Source organism: Cynocephalus volans, chromosome 5, assembly GCF_027409185.1.
Source record: "Cynocephalus volans isolate mCynVol1 chromosome 5, mCynVol1.pri, whole genome shotgun sequence".
Classification (NCBI taxonomy): Eukaryota; Metazoa; Chordata; class Mammalia; order Dermoptera; family Cynocephalidae; genus Cynocephalus; species Cynocephalus volans.
The window spans coordinates 70,599,645-70,627,557 of record NC_084464.1 but is presented as its reverse complement, the minus strand read 5'-3'; the positions used below and the strand labels follow the sequence as shown (position 1 = coordinate 70,627,557).

Here is a 27,913-nt window from a genome sequence, read left to right as displayed (position 1 = left end):
CAATGCTTCCATCTGGAATTTCACCCTATTTTTGAACTCCCTTTTACCCAAGACATTAAATTTCTTTATTGCTAAAGCTACTTGGAATTTAGCTTTTCGATTTTTTGTACCAAGAGCATACAAACTAATTCAGAGGTATAAACATAACATGAGGGCATACAATTCAGATAAAGATTCTTCTATTTAGGAAAATAAAAACTGAAAGACAGAAATTTATTATTTAGTTCTAGATCATGAAAAAAATGTATAGAATTATTATTTTACTCTAGTCCATTATTATTGGAAATAGTCTCAAAATTTCTATTTTCTTCACAAAACTATGCTGTGCTTGCTATTACCACTATTCTCACTTGATTAAGACTTTTGCTAGAGAAGTGTAATATAAAAATCTATATTCACGTGTTTGAATAGGAAAAACTGCAAATATGATTAAATACACCATGCACAATATTTTCCTGACCTTTTTATCCAAACCTAACAGAATATAATTTCCCAAGAACGTTTAAACAAAAGCAATTACATTTTTCATAAGAAATAGTAAGTGCTTTCACATTCTTAACAAAATCAGGTACTTGGGATAGAATGATGGGTTCAACATGCCCTTATGTAGCCAACAATTGAGTGCATGTGTGTCTTTTTATAAAGAGCACTAGTCACATAATTTTTAAAAAGCCACTTAATTTTTAAGAATTTAGTTTGTAAAAATACATATCTTAATAAAATTTAAGAGATTTTGATTTTTTTTCTGTGTGTTCCAATAAAACTTTATTTACAAAAAAGGTGCTGGTAGAATTTGGTTCCCAGCCACAGTTTGTCAACCCCTATTATATAGTAGCAAAATTTTTAACTGAGGACATGGCTGCCTAGCTAAAGGCTGTGATTCCCTGCCTACCTTGCAGCTGTCTATAGCCATGTGGCTAAACTTATCATCTCTCTCTGTTTCTTAATCTCAATACTATTAACATTTTGGGCTATATAATTCTTAGTTTTTTTTATTGAGATATAATTCAACCATAAAATTCACTGTTTTAAAGTGTACAATTCAGTGGGTTTTTTTAGTACGTTCACAAATTGAACAATATATTTCTTTCTAAAAGGCTTAAAAATATGTTATAGTTTATTTATTTACTAATATTGGGTATATGCCTGTTATAATGTTGCTAAAGCTCACATGGTTTCATGAATAAACTCTTTCTTGGTTATAAATAAATAAATAATTTTGAAGTTTTAAAGAAGAGAGAGTTTGTGTGTGCGTGTGGATTACAGAAGGAGCAGCAGAAGGGAGGAAATGAAAGAAAACAACTATTCATTTCCATTGTTTCAGGATATCATCAACTAACAGCAATCAGTCAAGTATTCATCAAGCAAAAAATGACTGAATAGTAATATAAGGTAATTAACAACTTATTTAGAGAAATAGCTAACTAGGTTACATTAATCATATGTTTATAAATTTAAAAATTAAATCGTCAAAGTATTTTGCTCAAAATATCTCCAAATTTTATTTTAAAAATTATAGCTAATTAAAATATCATTCAAAAAGATGACAGAGAGAGGTTTGTTAAGAAGCTCAGATATGATTACATTATATATTGTTGAATATAATAATTATCCTGATTTTTACATCACATATTACACACAGGTATTGATATTCATCTCTGAAGCACAGATATGTACAATCAACTGTGTTCTGATAAAAAAAGTTAATTAAAATATTTGAAAAAAAGAAGCTCAGATAATATAGTGTTGATACAAAAAGGTGACAATTCCTTTGCTTTCCAATAACCTCTATCATTCCCTCACAAACCACCCTAATCAAATGAACAATAATAACATAAATCATAATTTTGTACCAACATCATATATGAACAGCAAATAAGAACATCTTTAGGCATGTTCATATATCCATTGACCTGCAACACAAAATATAAGTAAAAGCAGTGTTGAAGATTAATCATCTAGACATCCTTGCCTTTCAAGGAGATTGAATCATGCGGCTCTCAAATACAAAGAAATTATGACACATGCACTGTGACTGTGCCAAAGGAAATAAGTGCCTGGACTCAAAATAGGCAGAAAAGAGTCACATGTACATCATTTCAGAAAACATTATGCTAATGTTAACACTGTAAAACCCAAATATTAAATATTCAGTTGCAACCTAAATTGTATTTTTTTCCTGACTCCACAGATTTCGGTCGTGTTCATTATTATGGAGATTCCTATCTAGAATTCCAGAAGGTGTTTTTAAATCCACAAAATAGCATCTCTCTGGAATTTCAGACCTCCAACTCCTATGGACTCCTGCTATATGTCAAGCAAGACTCAAATTCGGCAGATGAATTTTTTATTCAATTGTTTATCGAAAATGGAACTTTAAAGGTAGGTCATTCTGCTCTTATAATTTAAAGAAAATTTTAGGAAATTTTTCTGATTCCCTGCTTTACTGATTATTGTCAAAATAAAATTTAAACTTAACTATGTCTTTTATAGTCACCATCAAGCTTTTTTTTGTTTGTTCAATGTTTATCAAAACAGTATATAATTTGAATTAACTTTCATTCTCTTTTTTTCTCTATATTTCAGAAATATAGAATTTTATGTTGATCAGTTTTAATTTCCTAGTGATAATAATTATTACATTTTTTATAACCTCAATGGCAGGTGTCGTCTGGAAACCCCAAGAGAAACCTAAGATTTTTTCAGAGAATCCTGAAGAAAGAAAAGTTTTTCATAATCATACTAACATGTTATTTGCCTTTTTCATTCTCATTCTCATAAGTGTACAGTGGGGTTTTCCAGAAGCTACACAAAATGTGATGATATCATTGTTCTTATCACTGAAGTTTGTGCTTATATATTTTTGTATTTAAATTTTAAAAAATTTTTTAATAGTATGAGTATTGATAGACACGATCCAGTAAACAAAAGCTCTTTGGGGCTCTCAATAACTTTTAAGTGTGCACAGGAATTATGAGATCAAAACCTTAGAGACTACTGATTTAACATTTGCTAGACTTTATAATACACTTCTTTTTAATAGTCCAAGATTACATGGCTAATAAAATTTTGAAGCTAATTTTGTTTTTTTGGTGGTTTTTTTTGTTAACAAATTTTTAAAAATTATTTTTTATTGAAACATATTGATTGTACATATTTATGTGGTACCGAGTTATGTTTCAATACATGTATATACAATGTGCATTGATCTAATCAGGGTAATTAGCATAGTCATCATTGCAAAACTTAATCATTTCTCTGTGACGTGAACATTTGATCTGTGTTCTAGTCGTTTGACAACATACAGTAAATTACTTATAGATTCCTGAGTCCACCGTACACCAATAGAACTTATTTTTTTCTATCCAGCTGTAATTTTGTATCCATTAACCAGCTTCTCACTTTCCACCCTATCCCCCCCCTTCCAGCCTCTAGTAACTAGTTCTTCTCTCTCCTTTTAACAGTTCAACTTATTATTTTTTATTTAAATTGTTATTGAAACATATTGATTGTACGTATTCACGGGGTGCCGAGTTGTATTTTCAATACATGTAGACAACACATGTAGACAACACACGCTGATGTATTCAGGGTTATTAGCCTACTCATCATTGCAAAATTTAATCATTTCTTTGTGATGTGTACATTTGATTTCCTCTCTTCTAGTCATTTTGTTACATGTAGTAAAACATTACTTATTATAGATTTCTTTTTATTTTATTTTATTTTATTTATTTGTCACGAATATTCATGGGGTATAAAGCAAATTGTCACCACTCGTGCCTAAGATGTGATGGCCAGGCCAGATCCATACTGGCAGCATGCCCATTACTACAAATTGTGATTATGCCCCACCTGATTATAGATTTCTGGGTTGACTGTACACGAGTAAGGCTTAGTTTTCCTATTTTGCTGTACTTTAATGTCCATGAATCAGCCTTTCGCTATCCCTCTTCCTCCTTCCTCTTGCCTGCCTCTGGTGATGGCAGTTCTCTCTCATTTTACAATTCTACTTATTTATTTGTTTTTAGTTGTTTACTTGCTTTGTTTTGTCTTCTTTTTTTTAGCTCTCTCATGTGAGTGAGATCATGTGGTATTTCTCTTTCTGTGTCTGTCTTATTTCCCTTATAATTTTCTCTAAGCTCATCCATGTTGCTGTGAATGGAAGAATTTCATTCTTTTTATGGCTGAGTAGTATTCCATTGTGTATATATACCACATTTTTCTTATCCAATCATCTTTTGATGGAAATTTAGGCTGGTTGAAGCCAATTTTGGTTTGAAAGTGCATGCTCTTTTCACAACATTATTCTACCTTAACAAATCACCACATATTCCTTTTCTAAATACTCAGTTATCATTGCAATATGGTAGTTAATTCAATGTAGTTTAATATTGTGTATATGAAACATAATAATTGTATTTTGTCTACCATTTGTTTTATGATTTGATTTAAGCATGCACACTGTAAGTTTCCATGAATGGGTGAAGTATACCTTATAGTTTAAATAAGCCAAGTTCTACTAGTTTGTTTTTTTTTAATGCTCATCTTTCTTAATATAATAACAGATACAGCATTTAGCACAGTGCCTAATATCATAAATAAATATCAAACACAAATAGAATGGTAGAAAAAGCAAGAGTATTTTATTCATTCACATATTTACTTGTTCATTGAGCAAGTATCTTTCACCGGTCACTATGCCAGGTTGTGAGGATCCAGTGGTAAACAAAACACACTTTGCATGCCTTATGTCACTTTCAGTTGATCACAGATAATAACAAGAACAGGTGAAACCAGAGAAAGAAAATAGAATTATGTAATGAATAAAATACTATGATGAATCATCAAACATCAGTCTGACCCTTTAAGAAAAGTTTGCTGATTCCTGTTCTATGGCATTTTCCTCCACTTAGACCAAAAACCTCCGTTAGAAAGAGCAACACAAATATAAAGACCAAATGTTTGAAATTATGAAGCACATATAATATTGATCCTTGGTCACAGTCAGAATGTCTCCCTACAGCACAGTTTTTTTCATCTGCTAGCTCAGCTGCTATGACTGAGTGGCTAACTCACTAGTTACTTTCACCGCTGTGGACATTTCCAGAGACATTATGAGGAATTACCAGAGACCTTTAGGAGTTATGGGTAAAATAACGGATTACCAAGACTAAAGGTTGGTCATTCCTTTCACTTTCAAGTAGAAAAAAATAAATTCACAATAGGTTAAACCAAGATATTTAAGAGTTATAAAACTAATGGGTGAAGGGAGGTATAGAATTTATATCCCTTAGGTTTTATAACAAATAATGTATATCGATATGTCTGCAATAATAATAATTACCATTTTTTGAGTTGCAATTTTTTGTCAGTCTCCAGTCTCCATCTTTTTTTTTTTTTTTTTTTTTTTGTCTTTTTGTGACCGGTAAGGGGATCGCAACCCTTGGCTTGGTGTCGCCCAAACCGGGCTCAGCCAGCGAGCGCACCGGCCATTCCTATATAGGATCCAAACCCGCGGCGGGAGCACCGCTGCGCTCCCAAGCGCTGCACTCACCGGAGTGCGCCAAGGGGCCGGCCCTGTCAGTCTCCATCTTAAGAAAATGTATTAAGATCAGGGACTCTAGAGCTAAACCATCAGCGCTGGAATCCCATCTCTGCTGCATAGGAGCTTCAAGACCTTGCATGCACTTTGTGCTTAAATTCACTCACGTGTAAAATGGGGTAATAAAAATCATTGTTAGGTTTAAATTAGTAATTGAACAAATATTGTGAAGTAAATTTCATAAATGAGTAATAAGCACATGCATGTAGGACACGCAGAACAATACCTGGGACATAAAAACCATATGTGAGGGTTAGCTATTTTCTCTCTGCATCTTACAAAGATCCTGCAGACAAACAGGCTTTCAGAGAGTTTACCTTTATTACAAGCGCTCTTCTAACTATTTTAAGGATGGCAGATCAGGAATTTTTACTGTGTTATGTAAATCCAAAAATCCATGTTCTTTTCACTACACATCACTGCTTCTACAGAATGATTTACAAGAAATCTCAGCCTTATTCTTTCATTATGATTTTAAGACTTTCCTTGTCCTGCTATGATTTGTGAGACTATGCTCCAATTTCGTTATCTATTTTAAAAGTATTATTCTATGGGGAAGGCACTGCATTACAATTTTTACAAAGACATATTTATAGTTGAAGTTTTAGAGCGATCAGAATTTAAGTCTTATTCAAATTCTAGAAATGTAGAATTGTCTGTCTTTTAAAAAAAATAAATTTGGGTTTTTAGGAGAGTTTAACATATCAAACTCAATTCTTACAAATATTTCATTGGCTCTTTCTCATACCAAAGAGATAAGTAAATATGTCCGCTGTCAAGATTCAAATACCAGCACCCACTTATCAGATATGTCACAAATCACCATGCCTCCCAGGCTGAGGGTAAATCACTTCATCTCAGTTTTCACCTTTAACAATGGAGATAATAATAAGATGGTATCTATTTTATAAATTTTGTTTGTTTGTTTGTTTTGCTTTATGAGGAAGCAGTCAGTTGACACTTGTAAAGTGCTTTTAAAAATCTGTAACATAGACTAATCATTCCATAAACAGTAGCTATTGCTTTTATTTTTATTTTTTATTTTATTTTTTTAACTTTATATTTATTTTGTGGAGTAGCATGTTGTTTCAATACATACCTATACTGCACAATGTTTTGCTTAGGGTAGACAGCATAGTTTTGTACCGATTAGTTCATCCCTTCTCCTCCCCCCACACCCCTCCCCTCCCAGCCACTGGTAACCATTACTCTGCTATCTACTTCCATGAGAACTGCTTTTTAGCTATTGCATATTGCATATGAACTATTTATAATAAAAGAAAAAATTGAGTTAATAGAACTGTCTATTAAATATTTTACATATGTTTGAGTTTGATAGCCCTGAAGACAACAGGGAATTAATAAGACGTAGTAGTGCCTGATAATTTTCCAGTATATTTGAACAAATTAAAGATTTTCTCCCCCACCCCCCCCACAGACTGATAGTCAGCACATTATCATTTTAACTTTGAGAACTTAACTGTTCTAACTAACAATGTAGATTTCAGAGTATTTAACATGATAAGCAGCTAAATTATTATTCATGTTGTCAAAAGTATTAAATGTACTCTGGTAAATTTGGTTGTATCCCATACACAGAATAAGAATTCAGTAAATAACCACTGACTTTTTACTCAGTTACACGTGGCTTGAAAGGAATGTACTACAACCAAATGTTATGAAACTGATTTTCTTGAAAATGCATGTCAATCTATTTGTTTTTGAAAATCTCAATTCTGTTTATTTAACACTCTTCTTAAAGTCAACTTGCAGTAGATAATTTTATAAAGGAAAGAAATATTTTGCAATGACCAAATAGCACAAAAATTAAAATATATAGATTATATTTATCTTTGGACTACATGTGGGAAGATTTATATAATATCAACTTAAAATAGATGCACAGGAGTTAGGAAACACTATCAGCTGTGTTTCTTAACACATATGTGGTTTATAAATTTCCTGTGGCTATGCTAAAAACTTTCAGTCCCTTCTTTGGGAAAGAACAGCCACAATCTGATTAAAACACATACAGGCACATGCTTGCTAAGAAGATTAATAAGCCACTAAAACTTACCCATGGAATTCCCAGAGTGCCTGGCCTATCATACCTGATATAGACACGATTTTTCCCTTTCTAGACCACGGCTTAGTTGGCACATAGCAGAAATTCTACAAATAGCCCTAGATGCCCTCCAGCCTCAGGAAGCTTGGAATAAACAGTTAACTTTTATAATCTTTAAGTTTCCCATCCTGTGACACTAACATTGCCTTCTAAATTGTGCTAGCTGGTCTTTGCATCTCTCAACTGCTAGCATGTAATGAAACTTGCCAATAATACTTGCTTTTTGCTAGCAGAAGTTGCCTTTCTCAACCATGCTCCCCAGAGAACTGGAAAAGATGCTATAATAGTGTGTGTGTGGGGGGGGGGGGGGTGTGGACACATGTACGTATGTGCATGCATATGTGTATGATACTCATATATTAATGTCTTAATTCTAGCACTTATTAGTTGTATACCTTGAGCTGTCACTTGTCTTTAATGTCAAACTTCTTGTCTATCCAAAATAATATAATAAGTATTAGTAAATTGTAAATTTCACTGCAAATATAAAATTTTAATTTTGTACTGAAAAACTGAAAAAAAATATTTTTTCCCCATAGTACCAGTTTTTCTGTGCTGGCGAAAAAAAATTGCAAAGCATTAACACTACTATTAGAGTGGATGATGGACAAAGGTACACACTGCTTATCAGGTAAGATACACTTATTTCTTTCCCACTTAATCTGATAAGTAGCAAAGACTATTCCTCTGGACACTGTCCTTGTCATTTTAAAATTGATGTTATGCTGATTAGTATTCATATGTATTTGTACCCGTATGTGAATTCATATTTATTAAGCTTTTCTATATATCCTAAAAATAGTACTGGGAAAAGAGTGTTACAGGGGTTATAGTATCAACAAACTTACATAAGCAGATTTACAAAGAAACCATGAAAGCCTCATAATATTTTCTACTTAGAAGAATTGCAAAAATCGAATAAACTGGTATAATCTTTTATTTTAAATAAATTTATTTTTTTAATTGAAATGTATTGGTTGCACGTATTGGTGGAGTACACAGTTATGTTTCAACACATGTATATAATGTGTGATGATCAAATCAGGGTAATTAGCACATACATCATTGTAAATGATAAATCATTTCTTTGTGATGAGCCATTTGGTTACAACGTGAAATATATTCACTGTAGAAAGTTTGAAACATCCAGAAACTAATAAAGAAGAAAATTACAATGACCCATTATACCATAATCCAGATAGAATAATTAATGTATATTATTAATAAATTCCTAAAAGTTGTGTTTTGAAGGTGACCCTGTACTCAAATGCTTATCAGCATCAGATATACAAATATTTTCCTTTAATTTTCATTCTTTGATATTTAGTAGAGTTTAATTTTAATATAGATTTAATGCCTTTTTGTTTTGTGTTTGCCTCTGTCCACCTTTTTTATTTCTTCAAGTGATGCTTTCAAACACATACCACAGCCACAATCCAATATGTAGACTAAAATAAATTATTTGGTTATGGCAATAGATTAATATTTGGTAAAAGTAATTATATATTTAAAGCCAATAAATTGTCTGGAATACAGATTCTTACAAATAATCGACCAAAAACAATCTATTATCAAATAAATTGGGGAAAGCATACGTCACATATGTCTTTCCTGAAAACTGAACGTGTGTATGATCATTTAAGGACCTCTGAGATGCTATTTAATAAAGTCTCACTTTCTTTGCTTAATTCAAGACATGGGCATGGATTATTTCAATATCTTTCTTTAGTATTTTAACCTCCTAAATAACTTACATTGAGGTCAATGCACTTTGGGAAATGCCATTCAAGCCAGGGTAATAATTTCCCTGGGCAGGTACTGCCATCATCTAGAGAGGGAAGGCAGGTGAGTAATGAGCAATGGAGTACCGGCAAGGATCAAATCATGAAAGACATACATTGGATCCCTAACAAAAAAAAAGACAGATTAGCAATGATGGGAAAGACAGAGGGTATACCAAGAGAAGTTGTTTGGTCTGAGACATATTGAAAAGTGTTTTAAAAAATACAATAAACATAACTAGAATTTATTAAACACCAATTATGTGTCAATTACTAATTTTATTACATATGTGAATTTGTTTCTAAAAACAATTCTAATTATTATCTACATTTTTCAGATACAAAATTGATAGACAAAGCCATTAAGTACAGAAAATGAGACAATTTCAGGGCTGCTGTCACTCCAAAACTTATGAATAAGTCTTCAGTCATAATCCCTATGAACTGTCCTATAGAAACATAATATAATTTGATCTCTTATTGTCTCCCACTCTAGAATGACTGCTGTATGTTTAAGATAACATAAAGAATTATAAATGACCTGCCCAGTAAAAATACTAGCAGCAGCAAGAATAATATTAATTAGCACATATTAAACAACTACCACATACCAGATGCCTTATAAACACTTAGCTATGTTTAATCATCTTAAAAATTGTAAAGCCTATTGTGCTAGTTTGCTGTGCTGCCATAACAAAGAACCTCAGAGTGGGTGGCTCAAACAACAGAAATTAATTTTTTCACTCTTCTGAAGGCTGGAAGTCCTACATCAAAAGGTCGGAAGGGTTGGTTTCTTCTAAGTCCTCTCTTTCTTGGCTTGTAGATAGCTGTCTTCTCCCTTTGTCTTCACATAGTCTTCCTTCTATGTGTAATTGTGTCCTAACTCTCTTCTTATAAGGACACTAGTCATATTGGATTAAAGCCCACTTTACTGACCTTATTTTAACTTATTACTTCTTTGAAGACCCTGTTTCTAAATATGGGTACATTCTGATGTACTGGGGTTTAGGGATTCAACATATGAATTTTAGCTGAACACAATTCAGCTTATAATAATCACGTCACACATTTGAATACTGAGACCATAGCAGGTGGGCATTTTTCTCCAAATCACATTGCTAGTCAGTGGGAGAGCAAGATGAGGACCCAGATCTCCTGCCTCCTGACCTGATCATTGTTTTTACTGTGACATGTCAAGTTTGCATTTTAAAAGTGACAAAATACTATTTAAAGTCTTCTTTAAAAGAAATATTAAGTGTAAAACATTTTAAAAGTCCCTAGGATACCTGTTTTTCACTCTCCTCATCACAATTTCACTTTTAAGGATGCTTAACAACAAAAACGATCACCTTTTTTTTTTAATGTATATAACTATGATTTTTTTCTGCAATTTACATATACATTTTTAATAATTTTTATCATGAAGTAGCTGATATCCTGTTTACATCTGGTCTACATCATCTAAATTCAGAAATATTTCTTCTCAGAACCTTGGTTTGTTTGAACTAATAGAAAAAATTATAGAAATATACTTTTCCTATGATTATCATCTATAAAGAGCAAGAGTAAAACTCCATTAATTTTAATTTTCTGTACCTATAAAATATAATCCTGGGGAAGAAAAGGCAGAACTTCGATTTTAAGTTAAACACAATTCAAGAATGCTGTGGTCATAATTTTTTTGACCATTAACTTACTATTTAAGTAAAGTTAAATGGTTTGCACACATTGCACACCTGACTTTGCATTCCATCTTCTGATGAATGATGACATTTCCCTAGTATATGAATATAGGAGGAGGGTTCTTCCTCACATGCTCTGTACAACTGAGAAAAAGAACAGCAAGGTTATGCTAGGCTCATGATAAAGAGCTCTCTCAGAATGGTCAAACAAATATGCTCTTTGAAAAAAGTCACCACTCTCATTATTTTTTAGAACAAGGGAAGATAAACCGTTCTTCAGTGTAGCATGGCCCTTTTAAAAAAGAAATGTGTGATTTCTTAAAATAACAAAACAGAAAGGAAAACATGGAGTACTTAAAATGAAGAAAAATATACATTGGCACAATAAAGATACTAAAAGTCCACACTAAAAACTATTTTAGTGAGAAATTAGCTAAAGCTGATGCTCGTATTTTAATGAAAGAAAAAGCAAAAATGAGACAAAGCAGTGATGTTAGGCTGCTGAACAGCACATAGTATGTCAAGAAGTAAAACACAAATAAATGTGCCATTGTCATTCCACTTGAGAACACCACACATGTGGTATCTAAATGTGAGGTGCTGAGAGAGCTCCAGATAGCGGTGCATGTACTTTCTGAAAAGCACAAATATTAGAGTGTGATGTTGCACTTTATCCATGTCTGTTGTATATTTACAATAATTATGCATGCATTTTATAGTAAGTATGTTATTAATATACCATATGCTACCAATTATAAACATGATCATATTACATAATATTATATACATATTACATAATAATATATAATGTTATAATTACATATTGATACATAATTATATTATTATAATAATTTGAGTTTACATTTAATAGCAAGTATATTACATAATTTTTTATTCCATTTAAAGCCACTGCTTAACGTCTACCTTGTCCTTGAAGAAGGGTTGGATTTGGAAAGATAGAAGTAAGTTAGGGTTTTCTGACTTCCTCAATTATGAGACTTTAAGACTTTTTTAAGTGCCTGCCAATTAAAAATACTGCCTTGGGTGGAAAAAAAATCTGTTTATTTTTTGTCTTAGTCATATGGTCAAGTCTACATCCTGACTTGTAAGTAAATTGCAGGAACTCTGTCAGTTCCTCTAGAACTGTTTCAGGAAGAATGTGTTGATTTGGCCCTTTTATTGAAGGTAGGTAGACTATTCTATGAACTAGACAGAGCCAAATAAGCAAGACCAAATGAGAACATCTTCAGTTATCCATGAGAGAATCATTTACCAGCTACTGTTTTTGTACAATCATGTGGACATACAATAAATTACAGAGAGTTTTGAAAAGGATGATAGTATTTATATGAACAGTGAATGAGAATTAAAAAGACTGACATGGATCAATGAAATCCACACATTAACAAATATTAAATCAAGTGATACAGAACTGGATACAAAGCCTGAATTCCATTACATTATTTCTGTTAGGTGATGATAGGAGGAGAATATTCCTTGAGTAAGCAATGGTGTCAAAAAAGAGAAAGGAAATGATCAGATATTATTTACGTAGTAGAGAATGAGAATAAGGTCTGAAAATACACTGGTAGTCAGGTTGTATAGGTCATCAAATGCCGCAGCAAGAACTGAAACATCATATGCAAGAGACCTACTGGAGGATTTTTAAGTAAGAAAGCAGATAAGATGATCAAAGAAGTATTCACTTTCCAAAATGGGGTACACTAGTCTTCAGTACACAATAGCCTCTAAATCTGTGGGCCTTTTAAGATTTACTCTGCAGTCTCTTCCTCTCTGCTCTGGTTCTTTGATTGACATATGTGGAATTATATTAATGGGTCCCATTATGGGTTGATTTGTGATCCCACTAAATTCATATTTTGAAGTCCTAACTTCCAGAACCTCAGAATGTAATCTAGTTAAACTGAGGTCATTAGGGTGGCCCTCAATACAATATGACTGATATCCTTATAAAAAGGGGAAACTAGAATGCAGAGAGAGATGCTCAGGAGAAGACACAGAGAGAATACAGTCATCTATAAGCCTAGGAGAAAGGCCTGGAAGAGATCCTTTTCTCCCAGCTCTCAGAAGGAACCAGCTCTGTGACACCTTCATCTTGGATTTCTAGCCTGCAGAACTGTGAGACAATAAATTGCGTTTGTTTAAGCCACCCAGTTTGTGGTACTTTGTTAAGACAGCCCAACAAATGAATACAGCCCCCCCTTTTGCTATGGATTCCTTTGAGGTTCAGTCAATGGGGAGGTGTGACAGAAAATTAGAGAAGCAGGAAAGTGAGGTCAGACTGTGAATTGGCTTGACTTGTGTGGTGCCCCACGGGCTGGCTCTCTCCCTCATGTCAAGTTCTCAGCTCCTGGCAGATGGCCCTCTCCTTTGGGTTCTGATAACTCCTCTCTTCCTTCTGGTCTTTATACATAGAGGTGGTATCAGAGTAACTAAGTTGTGATCCTGGTATACTGTGTTATCTCATTTGGCTTTCCTACTCCCTGACCTTTGTAAAAAGTTCATTCATTCAACCTTACTCAAGATGTGTTAGTTGAAAAGTTCCATGAGTTTTCTGCTGAGAACATGAGTCTCCACCAATCAGTATGGTGGAGAATGGGTGGATGGTTTAATGGGGTAGAACTAGAAGTGGCACATTCCACCACTCCGTTTTGCATTCTGTTAGCTAGAACACACGGACAAACCTAATGGCAAGAGGAGCTGGGAAAGATTTTCTAGCCTTGTACCCAGGAGGAAGAGTGCATCAGCTGAAACAATGTAGAATAGATCAGATGAGAAATATTTCTTTAAGGGAAAATATGATAACTGTGTACATTTAGTATAAAAACAAAACAGAGCAAAGAACAATCAGTAAATGAGGTTTACACTTAGTAGTTTAATTCAAGCCATAATGTTTATATTTCTTTTAATCTTAGCTCTAGGTGATTTGCTGCACTACTTAAAAATATATGTAAATTAACCAGGCACAGAAAGAGAAATGCTACATGTTCTCACTTATATGTGGGAGCTAATAAAAATAAATAAATAAATAAACAAACAAGTAAATAGGAAAAAAAAAAAGACACAACAATCACAATAATTCCTTGAACTTGTTAAGAGAAGAGAACAGATACAGTGTTGACAGAGGTGAGGAAGGCAGAGGGAAAGGGAGGATTTGGTATAAAGGGCGATGAAAATCAAACACATTTTAAAATAATAAATTTTTTAAAAATATATAAATTAATATATATGCTGTTTATTAAATAATCACATTTGATTAAAAATGCACATAATACAGATTACATGTTATAAATAATTGCCTCATTTCATTCTGTTTCTATTATTTAAACTACCCCAGCATTTACCCCAAGTGCTGGTGCACAATACCTAAGAGAGATAAACTATTTCATCTTTACACCATAAACCCTGAATTTCTTATGCATTGGAGTGGTAAAAAAATATTATAAAAATGCATCAAATGGTGCATTCTAAACATAGAGCAGTCTGAAAAAGAAACATTTATTTTAGTGACAATCAGAACAAAGACGATTAGACCATTATTACCACAGTAAACATCAAAGTTTTGCTCTTCTTTTGGAAGATATTAATAATAAAATCAAGAACTTGACATATGTCAGTCAGAGCAAGAACACTTTGGCTCGGAGTGCTGGAGAATCACTGAAGTGAAAACACAAAGAAATAAACTACTTTCCAAAAAATAAAGATTGTTTTTTTCTCTAATGAAATGTGTACATTATTTCATTAATCTTTTCATTAACCACTGTCATTAGGGTCAAAAAAACACATGCCAGTAGAATAATGATTTTACTTCAACTTGAACAAAATAAAGAATTAACGATTGATTTTGATTCTAAAAGATATTTATTCACCCAACGAAATGTCCCTCTAACATAAGACTACGCTTATTTCTTTTTCCCTATGGTATATATTTATTCAATACAAAATATAGTGAGTAGGAGTGAAATTTCATCATTTCATTTGAGAAAAGAGAATTTTAATGTGTAATATATATAGGCCAGTTAAATAAACATGCTTAATTAGAAATTAAGCATGTTTAAATTATAATTTTTAACACAATTTATTGAAATACCTCAATAAATCCATTACCAATTACTATTTAGAAGCTATTTAAAAACACAAGTAAAAATAACTATATATTTATTTTATTTATTTTATTTATATTTTTATTGAAATATAATTGATTATACATGTTTGTGGAGTCCAAAATTGATTATCACTATTTGTATACCATATGTGATGATCAAAAATTATACATTTAAGAGTAGGACTTTTCCAATCATGTTACTTGAAAGTCTAAAGTTAGTGAAATAAATATCAGAAAAAGTTACTGCTATTATTCATACTGTTAGTTAAATCAGAGAAGCATGGAGCAGTTTTAGCTATACTTAATATGTTCATTAAACATCAGAGTTTTTATTTGTTTTTCCCTTAAACAAGCTTTCAGCCTAGAGGTCACCTGGACGTTAAAAGTTTGGGGAATATTTGTTGGTAGGATCATCAACAGAAGGTGCAGATGATACCACAAGCAGCACATAGCAGCTGCATGTACATGCATTTACTGGGAAGCTATTACGTCTAGGTATTTTACCATACACCCAGGATATAAAAACTCAAAGTACACAAAGTCAAAATCCTGAGCCCTACTCATTAAATTTTCAAAATATGATATTATAGCATAAAAACAAACAAGATCATAAAGTAGAGTTGGCTTTTTTCTTCCAAATGCATGCTCTTAATAATTAAGAAGTTGGGCCGGCCCTGCGGCGCACTCGGGAGAGTGCAGCGCTTGGGAGCCCAGCGACGCTCCCGCCACGGGTTCGGATCCTATATAGGAACAGCCGGTGCGCTCACTGGCTGAGCGCGGTGCGGGCGACACCACACCAAGGGTTGTGATCCCCTTACCAGTCACAAAAAGACAAAAAAAATAAATAAATAAATAAGAAGTGATGGATAAATCATGACAATTTAGTGACAACAAATGAGCTATCAAAATAATGTTCTTTAGAGGCTCAACAATGTATGGAAACAAAGGCTATCACATCATAAAGGTAGATTTCAACAGGTAACTATTGATAAACCCATGTTCTTTACTTTGACCTGAAACTTGCCTTGTTGTAAATGCTATTTTGTACTCTCACCTGATAAGAGACTCTAATATAAATGACTTTCAGTTAAAAAAATCTAACTACTTGAGTCTTCAGGCTGCTTACTATGCAGCTTGACTTATAGCTGTCTTTCTTTTTTGCCACATTTTTCCCTTATCTTTGCCAGGATGTTAACTCTGTCTCCTATGCTAATATAAATATATTGAAAACAAACTGAACACGAATTGTTCATAATTTTAATATTACATATAATAAAACGGGGATTAAAACAAGTTTTGCTAAAATGGTAAAAAAAAAAAAAAAAAAAAAAGGTTATTCCAGTCATATTTTTGGAAAGTCTTTCTGTTAGATATTTAATATAAAATAAACAAAGATTAGGGTTATCTTATTAAGAGAAACTTGCAATACTTAAAGCAAATGTTGAATGACAGGATTTATTTATTTTTTTAACTTGAAGTACTATAATCCAACTGGGTGCAATTTGAAATGCTAAATACATGATACCTTGAATTTAAATCTGAAACATTTCTTTTTTTTTTTTTTTTGAAGTAGACCACCACAGTGTAATTAACTTAGTGAATCAATAAATGTCAGAAAAATCAAATGTTGGGTGTCAATTGTGCGGTGGAGGTGAACTCATTTTTGAGAAACATTTAAAATAATCATCATTATTTCAGAAAATTAACACTTAATTCAACTTATCTCACAAATACTGTCAGATTCCTTTCATAAAATGAAAAAGACCTATCCAATTCCATTAAGTATTATTTCAAAAGTTGCTTCTATTAATGAAAAGTGATTTTGTAGAAAGGAATTCTGAAGCATAACTAATGACTGCTTCCATGTGATTTCTCATTGTATGTTCACTGGAAGGACTTCAGCATCAAAAGTCAAGTCTATATTTGCTTTCTTTAGTTGTGTATCATCAGTGTTAAAATAGGTAACATTTTTCTGTTTACATCAAACCTTCTCAAAAAGAATATCCAAGTATCATTTTTTAGAATGACCTTTTATATATATATAATGAGGGAATATTAAAGGTAGCAAGCTTCAAGTTAAATCAATACAATAATAAAGTTAAGTTTCAAAGCATTCTAATTAGAATATGTGGCACACTTCCAAAAGGGTCTTCAAGGTCTTGTATTAGTGCCCCAGTGGAATAATGCAGTATGTATATCATTTAGATTATACACATGAGTCTCTCCCTGAGTCGACATTCTTTATAGTTGTCGGTTATCTTCTGCTTTGGCTTACTCTCTGGTATGACCTTGCGGGTTGCTTTAATTGTTAAAGCTTCATTGATCACCACATGTCATTAGAATTGAATACATTAGGACTACTTCCATAACTTCACTAGCAGAAAAATTCTAAGAACCATTGAAATGTAAATTCCTAGATAATCCTTTCAGATGTATTTATTTTTAAGGGAACAAATCATTAATGAATAATTATCATGCCACTGTGAAGAAACACAATGCTAATAAAGTTTCCCAAATTTAGGCTAAAAAATGTAACCTACTTTTTTCGGAAAAAGCTTGAACTTTTGCAAGATTCGTATACATATTGTTTGAAACTGTGATAATATTGTATAAAACAGTTGTCTTACATAATTGGCTAAATTATAACAAATTAGGGATAGTGGTTCTTTAATTGCTGGAATAACTAATTCTAAGAAATAGTTGGAGACTTTCGTTTGGGAACTATAGATAGGCATGGCATGATAAGTTGCATGTAGGGGCAGTAAGGAAAGTTTAGGATAGAATACTCTAAATCTGAAGGACAGGGTTCAAGAGAAATAGTTTTATCACTCTTGCTACTTGAAGAAGTTGACCCACTTCTGTCCAAGGACAAACCCCCTCCACTTGTACACTAGACTCTTCCACTTTTCACGTTCCCAGGGACTTCTCTCCTCAGTACCACCTGTCTTTCTTGCATTATCCATTTTTCTCTCTCTGCTGGACCATTCCCAAAACAGTAAAAGCAGGCTTCAAAATTCCCCACCTGCAACACAACACCACTCCAGATCTTATGTTACTTTTTTTCTGTTTCTCTTCGCCATCTCAAAAGTTTGCTATGCATGGGATTCTGATTTTATTCGCTGCTATTTACTCTTCAACTCAGTCCAACCTAGCTTCCAGACACAGATTTTTTAAATGTCACTTGTGAGTAGGGAGTTTAATCTTCCAAATGGAGAGTCTTTTTAGATTGAAAAGGGGTGTTGTTAGTTATTATTCTAGGACAATATGTATAAGCAGGTACTGTTTCATTCAAAGTGAGACAATGGTAAACTATATGACCTTCATGTTGGCAAAGCCAATAGACATTTTTTGTCTTCATTGTACTAAGCAATTTAGTGGGAGTACTCTGTCTTCTTGAAACTATGTTCTACGTCTACTTCAAAGAGTAAGGTTTTGGTCTTCACCTATCTCAGTGGCTAATTTTTCTTTCTCTTAGACCCACTCTGGCTTAGATCTTTCTTCTGAACTCCAGATTCTTATATCCAAACACCTCCCTAAAATCTTGTTTTGTATTCTTCATTCATATCTTAAACTTGTTGTATCCAAATAAAATTCTTGGTCCTCTACCCCTAACATCCCACCTCACTTCTCTAATCCCTATTCCTTCCCCTCCCTACATCTCCCCATGTTTTTTCCTATCTCATCAAATAACAATATTATCTACCTATATACTGGGAGTCTTCTTTGATTCTTATGATATTATTCTTTATCTTCAAGCCCTATCAGAAAGTTCTTTCCAAAGTTTCATCTTATATCTGCCTGTTTCTCTCTGTGTCTTCTGAAACCATTCTGGACCAAGTATCCATCATTTTTCATCTGAACTACTGCAGTTCTCTCTTGTCTGCTTCTAAACATTGTTCACACTTTGGCCCAGGTGTTTATTTAAAGTATATGCCATTAAGTCACTTCTCTGTTTGAAGGTTCTTCACCTTGCAAGATCCTGCATGATTGGGCTTCTGCCTATTTTTCCCTACCTCACTGCTGTGGGTCAAATGTGTCCCCCAAAAGTTCACATATTGGAAATGTGATCCTCATTTTAACAGTATTAAGAGGTTAGGAAATCCAATTATGGTATACGAAAGATGGCCTTTGAGAGGTGATTGCATCATGAGGAGAGGATTGTGTCCTCATGAATGAATCGATCTATTGTGGAGTAATGGTTGGATGGTTTAATGAGTTGACATTGGCATGGTTCTGATGGTTTTATAACTAGAGCAAGTCCAAAGGTTAGCTCTCTTGCCATTATCCCCATGTGATACCTGCATCATCACAGGACCCTGTAGAGTCCCCACCCTGAAGAAGGCCCTCACCAGATGCAACCGCTATATCTTGGACTTACCAGCCTATGAAACTGTAAAAAATAAATTTTGTTTTCTTATAAATTACCCAGTTGTAGGTATTTTGTTATAAGCAACAGAAATGGACTAATATACTCACCTAATACCTGACTTCCTCCCCTCTCATGTTTTATTCACTTTGACATTATGTCACCTCTGGAATGCTCTAAAAAGCTTTTCCACCTCAGATTCTTTAATCTTACTATTCTTTCTAACTGGAATTGTGTGTCTTATTCAGTCTTTTCCCTGTCCTCTATCCCCACGTTGGCTCCATGTAGCCTCCTTCTCATTATTCAAGTTACAGATTAAAAGTTATCTTTTTAGGGCCGGCCCTGTGGCTTACTCAGGAGAGTGCGGGGCTGGTAGCGCCGAGGCCGCAGGTTCGGATCCTATATAGGGATGGCCAGTGCACTCACTGGCTGAGCGTGGTGCGGACCACACTGTGCTGAGGACCACACTGTGCTGAGGGTTGCGATCCCGTTACCAGTCAAAAAAAAAAAAAAAAAGTTATCTCTTTAGGTATACCCTCCTTAACTGTTTTGCCTAATGTTTTTTCCTCTTAAGCATTATCTGTTATAGTACCCATTTTAATTGTATGTGTACTTTTTTGCTCACCAATCTTCTGTATTGCTAACTAGATTTCAAGCTTTATGTGTTCAGAGATTTGTCTGTCTTATTCCCTGTTGAGTATATCCCTAGTGCCTACATATAACTGGAACATAAGTAGTTGATTAATAAATAAATATTAAATAATGAATTAAAGGCTGGGATGAAACTTGATTTCAGGTCTCAACAGCTGCCAGGTGTTGAAGAGCCAAGAAAATTACCAAGGGAAGGAAGGAAATCATAGAGGGAGCTGCATCTGTTGTGGTAGATTGAATAAGCAGGGTTCACAGCAAAATAAAGCAGAAGCTGTGTGGAGCTGCCATAGAATCAATCAGAAGTCCTGTTTCAGTAGGGTCTCTGGGCTTTCTAACTACCTAGACTCAGTCTCAAATAATGTTTCCCTCTTAAGGTATACAACATTGTTTTCATGTTCACACTAATCTGGGTAACAATCTGATACATTACAGGCATTTAATGAAATATCAATAATAATATCATCAATATTTTAAATGAGTTCTCTTTTCCCCAAATGTCTTAAAATATTTCTTGTTTTTAAACCTTGTAACAAATGCCTGTGAAGTTTACTGGATGTTCTTGTACCTTTGTGCATATTTGATTTAGGTTTTAAACTGCCAAAAATATGGAAAAAACACTGATTTAGCTGAGTTATCAGTACCATGGTTATTTTAAACAGATGAAATCATTAACTTGCCTTAACTTTGAATAAATCTTTATCTTGTAACATTTTACACTGAAGCATGTGTTCATTATTGAAGAATTCTCTCACTAAAATAGAAACTTAAATGGTTGCAAAATTTAAGGATAGCATTTAAAAAGAGTGCAAAATGGAAGGCCAAGTAGTAAAATAAATATTTTCTTCTATTAAAATTATAGCATTTAAAATAATCAAAAGTGATTGTGTTCATGTTAAGTATATCTGAAAGTAACATAAGTAACATGACCCTTTCAGAACTATACAAATAAAGCTTGTCATTGGTGATCTCACTGGCCACTCAACAGAATTTGGTTTCAGAGCATATCTGCTAAAGAGAGCCAGTCCCTGTGTTGGGATTATCATATCATCTCAAAAAGTATGAGGATTCTGTTATGCTAAGAAATACTACCTCCTACATGTCTGTCATTACTTAAAACTAATTACAAATACTGTGTATATTTAAATATATATGTATAATAAACATAGTTAAGATGTGTTGCTGTCTGAATTTGGAACAGACATTGATTTTAAAACTAAGGGACAAAATTGCTTAATGCTCTGGATTTGATGGTTTCAAAGTGATGTGTATAGCATGAGACATCTCATTTGAAATGAAAGTGGTTATACAATTGGGTCAACATCTTTTCCAGTCAACCTTCATATCAACAATGATACTTCCATAAAGAGAAAATACTATAAAAATTAGGCAAGCAGTTTGAGAGTGAGTGATAATTTTGCTTATTAATTTTTATATTCTCAGGACCTAACACGTTGCTTTGCAGAACAATCAATAAATGTTTATTGAGTGATTGATTGATTAAATGAATGAATGAATAATATATTTGCAAAAAGGACATTTGACACTGTCAGAAAAAAATTATCTCAAAAAACACAAAATAGAAAAGAGAGCACTATATATGTCTATAGCTGTAGTGGCCATGTATTACATTTTAAAGGACTATTATAAAATGTTATCTATTCTATCCAATCATAAAATGAACTGTTTCCTACCCATATTACTATTCTGAAGGAAAAACCTACACTGTAAATGAAAGTAATGGGTACTCTCAGATATACTTGTGAGGTGACAGGAATATTAAACTGAGAGGTAACACAAGTTGAATGTAGATATGTTCATAATAATTAAACTTTCCCTCCATCATTGTAAGAAAAATTAAGAACAAACTTATTATTAAGGTTTCATTGCACTAATGTGATGATAATCATCATGTGAGGATTGCTTCTGAGACTCTAATTTTTAAAAAATAAGAATCAACATGGGAATTAAAGACAATGGTAAGAAAATATTTTTGCCCTCAATTAATCAATTGAGCCTTTTTAGCAGAAATTCCAATATTTTCTGCCTGAAGCTTCTCAACTCCTCCAATTAACCAAGTGCCCTGAAGCCATAGGTCAGAAAGTCCTCAGCAGATGGAAAACAGCCTATGATTCCTTCACCATTGCCCTTATTTCTTCTTACCAAAGAGAGCATAGATATTTATCCGCACTCTGATATGGCTATGCCCCTGGTTTGTCTAAATCCCTTTCAGCACTGCACAAACCCCATACTTATTTGCCTAATGGAATGAAGATATTTGAATGATGAGTGACTGTTCCCAAAACAAGGAAGGTAAAATGTTTCAGGTAATATGAAGTCTGCCTTTCAATAGGCTCCATATTTTAATCTTTTTATTGGAAAAATCTATCTATCTATCTATCTATCTATTGACTATCTCAGCACTATTGACATTTTGGACTGGATAATTCTTTGTTGTGAGTTACTGTCCTATGTACTGTAGTATGTTTAGGAGATCATTTGCCTCTATCCTGCCCCTCACTTGTGAGAACCAAAAATGTCTCCAGATATTGTTGAATGTTCCTGTGGGGTGGGGAGGGCAAAATCACACATGCCCAATGAGAACCACTGATCTCCACACACTCAAATAGACACACACACACACACACACACAATTCCTGAACTATTTCAAATCTCTAATTAATAGTTTCCAAATTAATACAAAGAATGGGTAATTATTTTTAATTTTTTATTCCAGTTTGGGGAGAGAGAAAAAAAAGCAACTTATTAGTGTGTGTATTTTAATTTTTTTTTTTTTTGAAAATTAAATAACACACATTATATTTGGATTTGGAAAGTAGATTACCATTAAATGCTTCATGAATCAAAGATAAAATTTTACTTGTCAGTATGACCTTACTGGAAGAATGTTCTTCATTTTTGAAAAAGTTTCTTTAGGTGAGATAAGTCCAAAATAACACCTACATATTTTTCTTTGAGTCCTTAAAAGAATTATACTAATGAGAAATAATAACCTCCCAACTGCCCTCTTCCTCAACCATAGACACTTATGGTATAATATACTCTAAGCAATGGCTTGTGAAGAACTAGCCAGGATGAAATTTTTAAGAACTGTAAGTGGGGAGAGGCCTGAGACCCGTGGCAACCACACGCCCCTAGACAAAAGCATGACTGAGCAGATAAGCACCACTGCTGGTGGACCCCCAGCCCAGGGCTAGTGTGCACCAACCAGAGAGGGCCCCCAGAGAGGCCCGAGAGCTGCAGCAACCACGTGCCCTGAGGCGCCTGCCTGGGAACAGGTAGGCACTGCTGCTGGACTCCCAGCCCAGTCCAATCACCATGGCCCAGAGAGGCCCAAACCTTCCGCCCACATGCAGCCATGCCAAACTGGCAATCCCGGCAGGATACTAGCCAGACAATAGTGTCCAACAAGTGGGCCATGAAATCCCTTACCACAATGACTAAACACCAAAGGAAAGATACCAGAAATATGAAAAAATCAAGAAAATACACCACCAAAGGGTAGTAATTCTCAAGCTCTAGATCCTATAGAACAAGAAGCCCTTGAAATGACCGACAAGGAATTTTGAGCTATAATTCTAAGGAAACTAAATGAAATACAAGAAAACTCAGCTAGACAGCACAGTGAAATGAGGAAAAGTATACAGGACGTGAAAGAAGAAATGTACAAGGAAATCAATGCCCTGAAAAAGAATGTAGCAGAGCTTGCTGAGCAGAAGAATTCATTCACTGAAATAAAAAACACAACAGAGAGTTTAACGAGCAGGCTTACAGAAGCAAAAGAGAGAACTTCTGACGTTGAAGATGGGCTGTTTTAAATAACACTGGCAGACGAGAAAAAAAGAGTTAAAACATTGAAGAAAATCTAAGAGAGATATCAGGCAACCTTAAGTGCTCAAATATCCGAGTCATGGGTATTTCAGAAGGGGAGGAAAAAGGAGATTGCATTGAAAACATATTCAACAAAATACTCACAGAAAACTTCCCAGGTATAGGAAAAGACACAAATCTTCAGATTCAGGATGCTGAAAGATCCCCAAACATATTCAACCCAAGAAGGTCTTCTCCAAGACATGTTATAGTCAAATTGGCAAAACTGAAGACAAAGAGAGAATCTCAGAAGCTGCAAGAGAGAAGCGTCAAGTCACCTATAAGGGAGCCCCAATCAGACTAACATCAGACTTTTCATCACAAACCCTAAAATCCAGAAAGGAATGAGATGATATATTCAAAATACTAAAAGACAAAGATTGCCAGCCAAGAATACTTTACCCCACAAGGCTATCCTCCTGAAATGAAGGGCAAATAGTATGTTTCTCAGACAAACAAAAAGTGCAGGTGTTCACTACCACATGACCAACCTTACAAGAAATTCTCAAGGGAATACTGGGTTTAGTCCCTGAAAAATAACCAACACTGCCATAAAAACTCAAGCAAAATCAAAACCCACTAGAAAAATATGAATGCTAACAATGAAAAAAGAAAAAGTTTATCTGCCATCCAAGAAACCAACAAATACAGAATACAAACAAAATCAGAAAGAAAGGAACAAAAGACACTTAAGACATCCAAACAAAAATCAGTAAAATGCTAGGAGTAAATCAACACTTTTCAATAACAAGTCTTAATGTAAAAGGATTAAATTCCCCACTCAAAAGACACAGACTGACTGGATTAAACAGGTGAACCCAACTATATGGTGACTTCAAGAGATGCACCTCATCTTTAAAGACACACATAGACTAAGAGTGAAAGGGTGGGAAAAGATATACCTTGCAAATAGAAATGAAAAATGAGTTGGAGTAGCTATTCTTATATCTGATAAAATAGACTTATACCAAAAAACAAAAAAAGAGATAAAGAGGGCCAGTACATAATGATAAAAGGATTTTTCCATCAAGAAGATATAACAATCATAAATATATACACACCCAATGTCAGAGTAGCCAGATTTATAAAGCAAACTCTATTAGGCCTAAAGGAGATAGGCGCTAATACATAATAGCAGGGGGACCTGAACACCCTACTATCAATATTGGACAGATCATCTAGGCAAAGAATCAGCAGAGAAACACAAGATTTAAACAACACTTTACACCAATTGGATTTGGCAGATATCCTCAGAACAATCCATCCAACAACCTTGGAGTATTCATTCTTCTCATCAGTATATGGATCATTCTCCAGGATAGATCACATGTTAGGCCACAAATCAAGTCTCAACAAATTAAAAAATTGGAATTATCTCATGTATGTTTTCAGATCACAATGGATTAAAATTAGAATTTAATAGCAAATGAAATTCTGAAAACTATACAAACACATGGAAATTAAACAGCATTCTACTTAATGGCATATGGCACCAAGAAGAAATTAAACAGGAAATCAAAAAAATTATTTAAACTAATGAAAACAATGACACATCATACCAAAATCTGTGGGATACTGCAAAAGCAGTACTACAGGAGAAATTTATCATATTAAATGCTTATTTGAGAAGAATGGAAAGATGGCAAGTGAACAACATAATACATCACCTTAAAGAACTAGGAAAACAAGAACAATCCAAATCCAAAGTTAGCAGATGGAGAGAAATCATTAAGATCAATGATCACTTAATGAAATTGAAACCCAAAAAATGATACAAAAAGTTGGTTTTTTGAAAAGATAAATAAAATTGAAAAACCATTAGCATGGCTAACTAAAAAAAAAATAAAAATAAAAAAGAGAGAGAGAGAGAGAGATAAGACCCAAATAACAAAAATTAGAAATAAAAAAGGTGATATTACAACTGATACCTCAGAAATATAAGGAATCATTAGTGACTACTATAAACAACAAATTTGAAAATCTGGAGGAAATGGATAAATTTCTGGACACACACAAACTACCAAAACTAAGCTAAGAAGATGTAGAAAATCTGAACAGACCAACAATAAAAGAAATTGAAGCTGTTATCGGAAAGCTCCCAACAAAGAAAAGCCCAGAAAAGGATAAGTTCACTGCAGTGTTCTACCAAACATTAAAGGAGAATTGACACCGATTTTCTACAAACTATGCCAAAAGATTGAAATAGAGGCAATTCTCCCAAACACATTCTATGAAGCAAACATCACCCTGATACCAAAACCAGATAAAGGTACAATAAAAAAAGAAAGCTACAGACCAATATCCTTGATGAATATAGATGTGAAATCCTCAATAAAATACTAGCTAACAGAATTCAGCAACAGATACACAAAATTATACACCATGATCAAGTGGGATTTATCCCAGGGATGCAAGATTGGTTCAACATATGCAAATCAATAAAGGTGATGCACCATATCAATAAAATCAAACACAAGGGCCATATGATCATCTCTATTGACAGTGAAAAAGCATTTGACAAAATTCAAGACTCATTCATGATAAAGACTCTCAATAAGTTAGGTATAGACCGAAAGTATCTCAACATAATTAAAGCCATATATGATAAACCCACTGCTTAATATCATCCTGAATGGGAAAAGCTTTTCCCTTAAGAACAGGAACTAGACAAGGACGCCCACTCTCACCACTCCTATTCAACATAGTGTTGGGAATACTAGCCAGAGCAATCAGAAAAAAGAAGGAAATAAGGGGCATCTAGATTGGAAAAGACGAAGTCAAACTTTCCCTGTTCACAGATGACATGATCCTATATATCAAACAGCCCAAAGCCTCTACAAAAAAAAAACTCTTGGAGTTGATAAATGATTTCAGCAAAGTTGTAGGATACAAAATCAACACGCAAAAATCTGTAGCATTTCTATTCTCCAATAGTGAACACACAGAAAGAGAAATCAAGAAAGCTTGCCCATTTACTATAGCCACCAAAGAAAATAAAATACTTAGGAATAGAGTTAACCAAGGAAGTAAAAAAATCTCAATAATGAGAACTACAAACCACTGCTGAGAGAAAAAAAAAGAGGACACAAGAAGATGGAAAGATATCCCATGCTCTCGGATTGGAAGTATTAACATTGTGAAAATGTCCATACTACCCAATGTGATATACAAATTCAACGCAATCCCCATCAAAATTCCAATGGCATTTTTCTCAGAAATGGGAAAATCTATCCAGACATTTATATGGAATAACAAAAGATCATGCAGAGCCAAAGCAATTCTGAGCAAAAATTTAAAGCTAGAGGCATAAAACTACCTGACTTTAAACTAAACTGTAAAGCCATAATAACCAAAACAGAATTGTTCTGGCATAAAAACAGACACACGGATCAATGGAATAGAATAGAGAATCCAGAAATCAACCCACACACTTACAGCCATCTGATCTTTGACAAAAGCACCAAGCTTATTCACTGGGGAAGAGACTGCCTCTTCAGCCAATGGTGCTGGGATAACTGGATATCCATATGTAGAATGAAACTAGACCCATACCTCTCACCGTATACCAAAATCAACTCAAAATGGATTAAAGAATTAAATATACACCCTGAAACAATAAAACTTCTTAAAGAAAACATAGGAGAATCACTGTAGGAAGTGGGACTGGGCACAGACTTCATGAATATGAC

At 33.7% G+C, this 27,913-nt stretch overlaps 1 protein-coding gene across 1 annotated transcript in view; it reads left to right on the top strand.

The window, feature by feature from the left end:
• The window catches only part of EYS (eyes shut homolog), a 1,675,061-nt gene that overhangs the window by 1,064,330 nt on the left and 582,818 nt on the right, over window positions 1-27,913 (top strand). Inside the window, 2 exon segments of the mRNA XM_063097631.1 lie at window positions 2,192-2,382; window positions 8,270-8,361. Coding sequence (XP_062953701.1) covers window positions 2,192-2,382; window positions 8,270-8,361 — 283 coding nt within the window.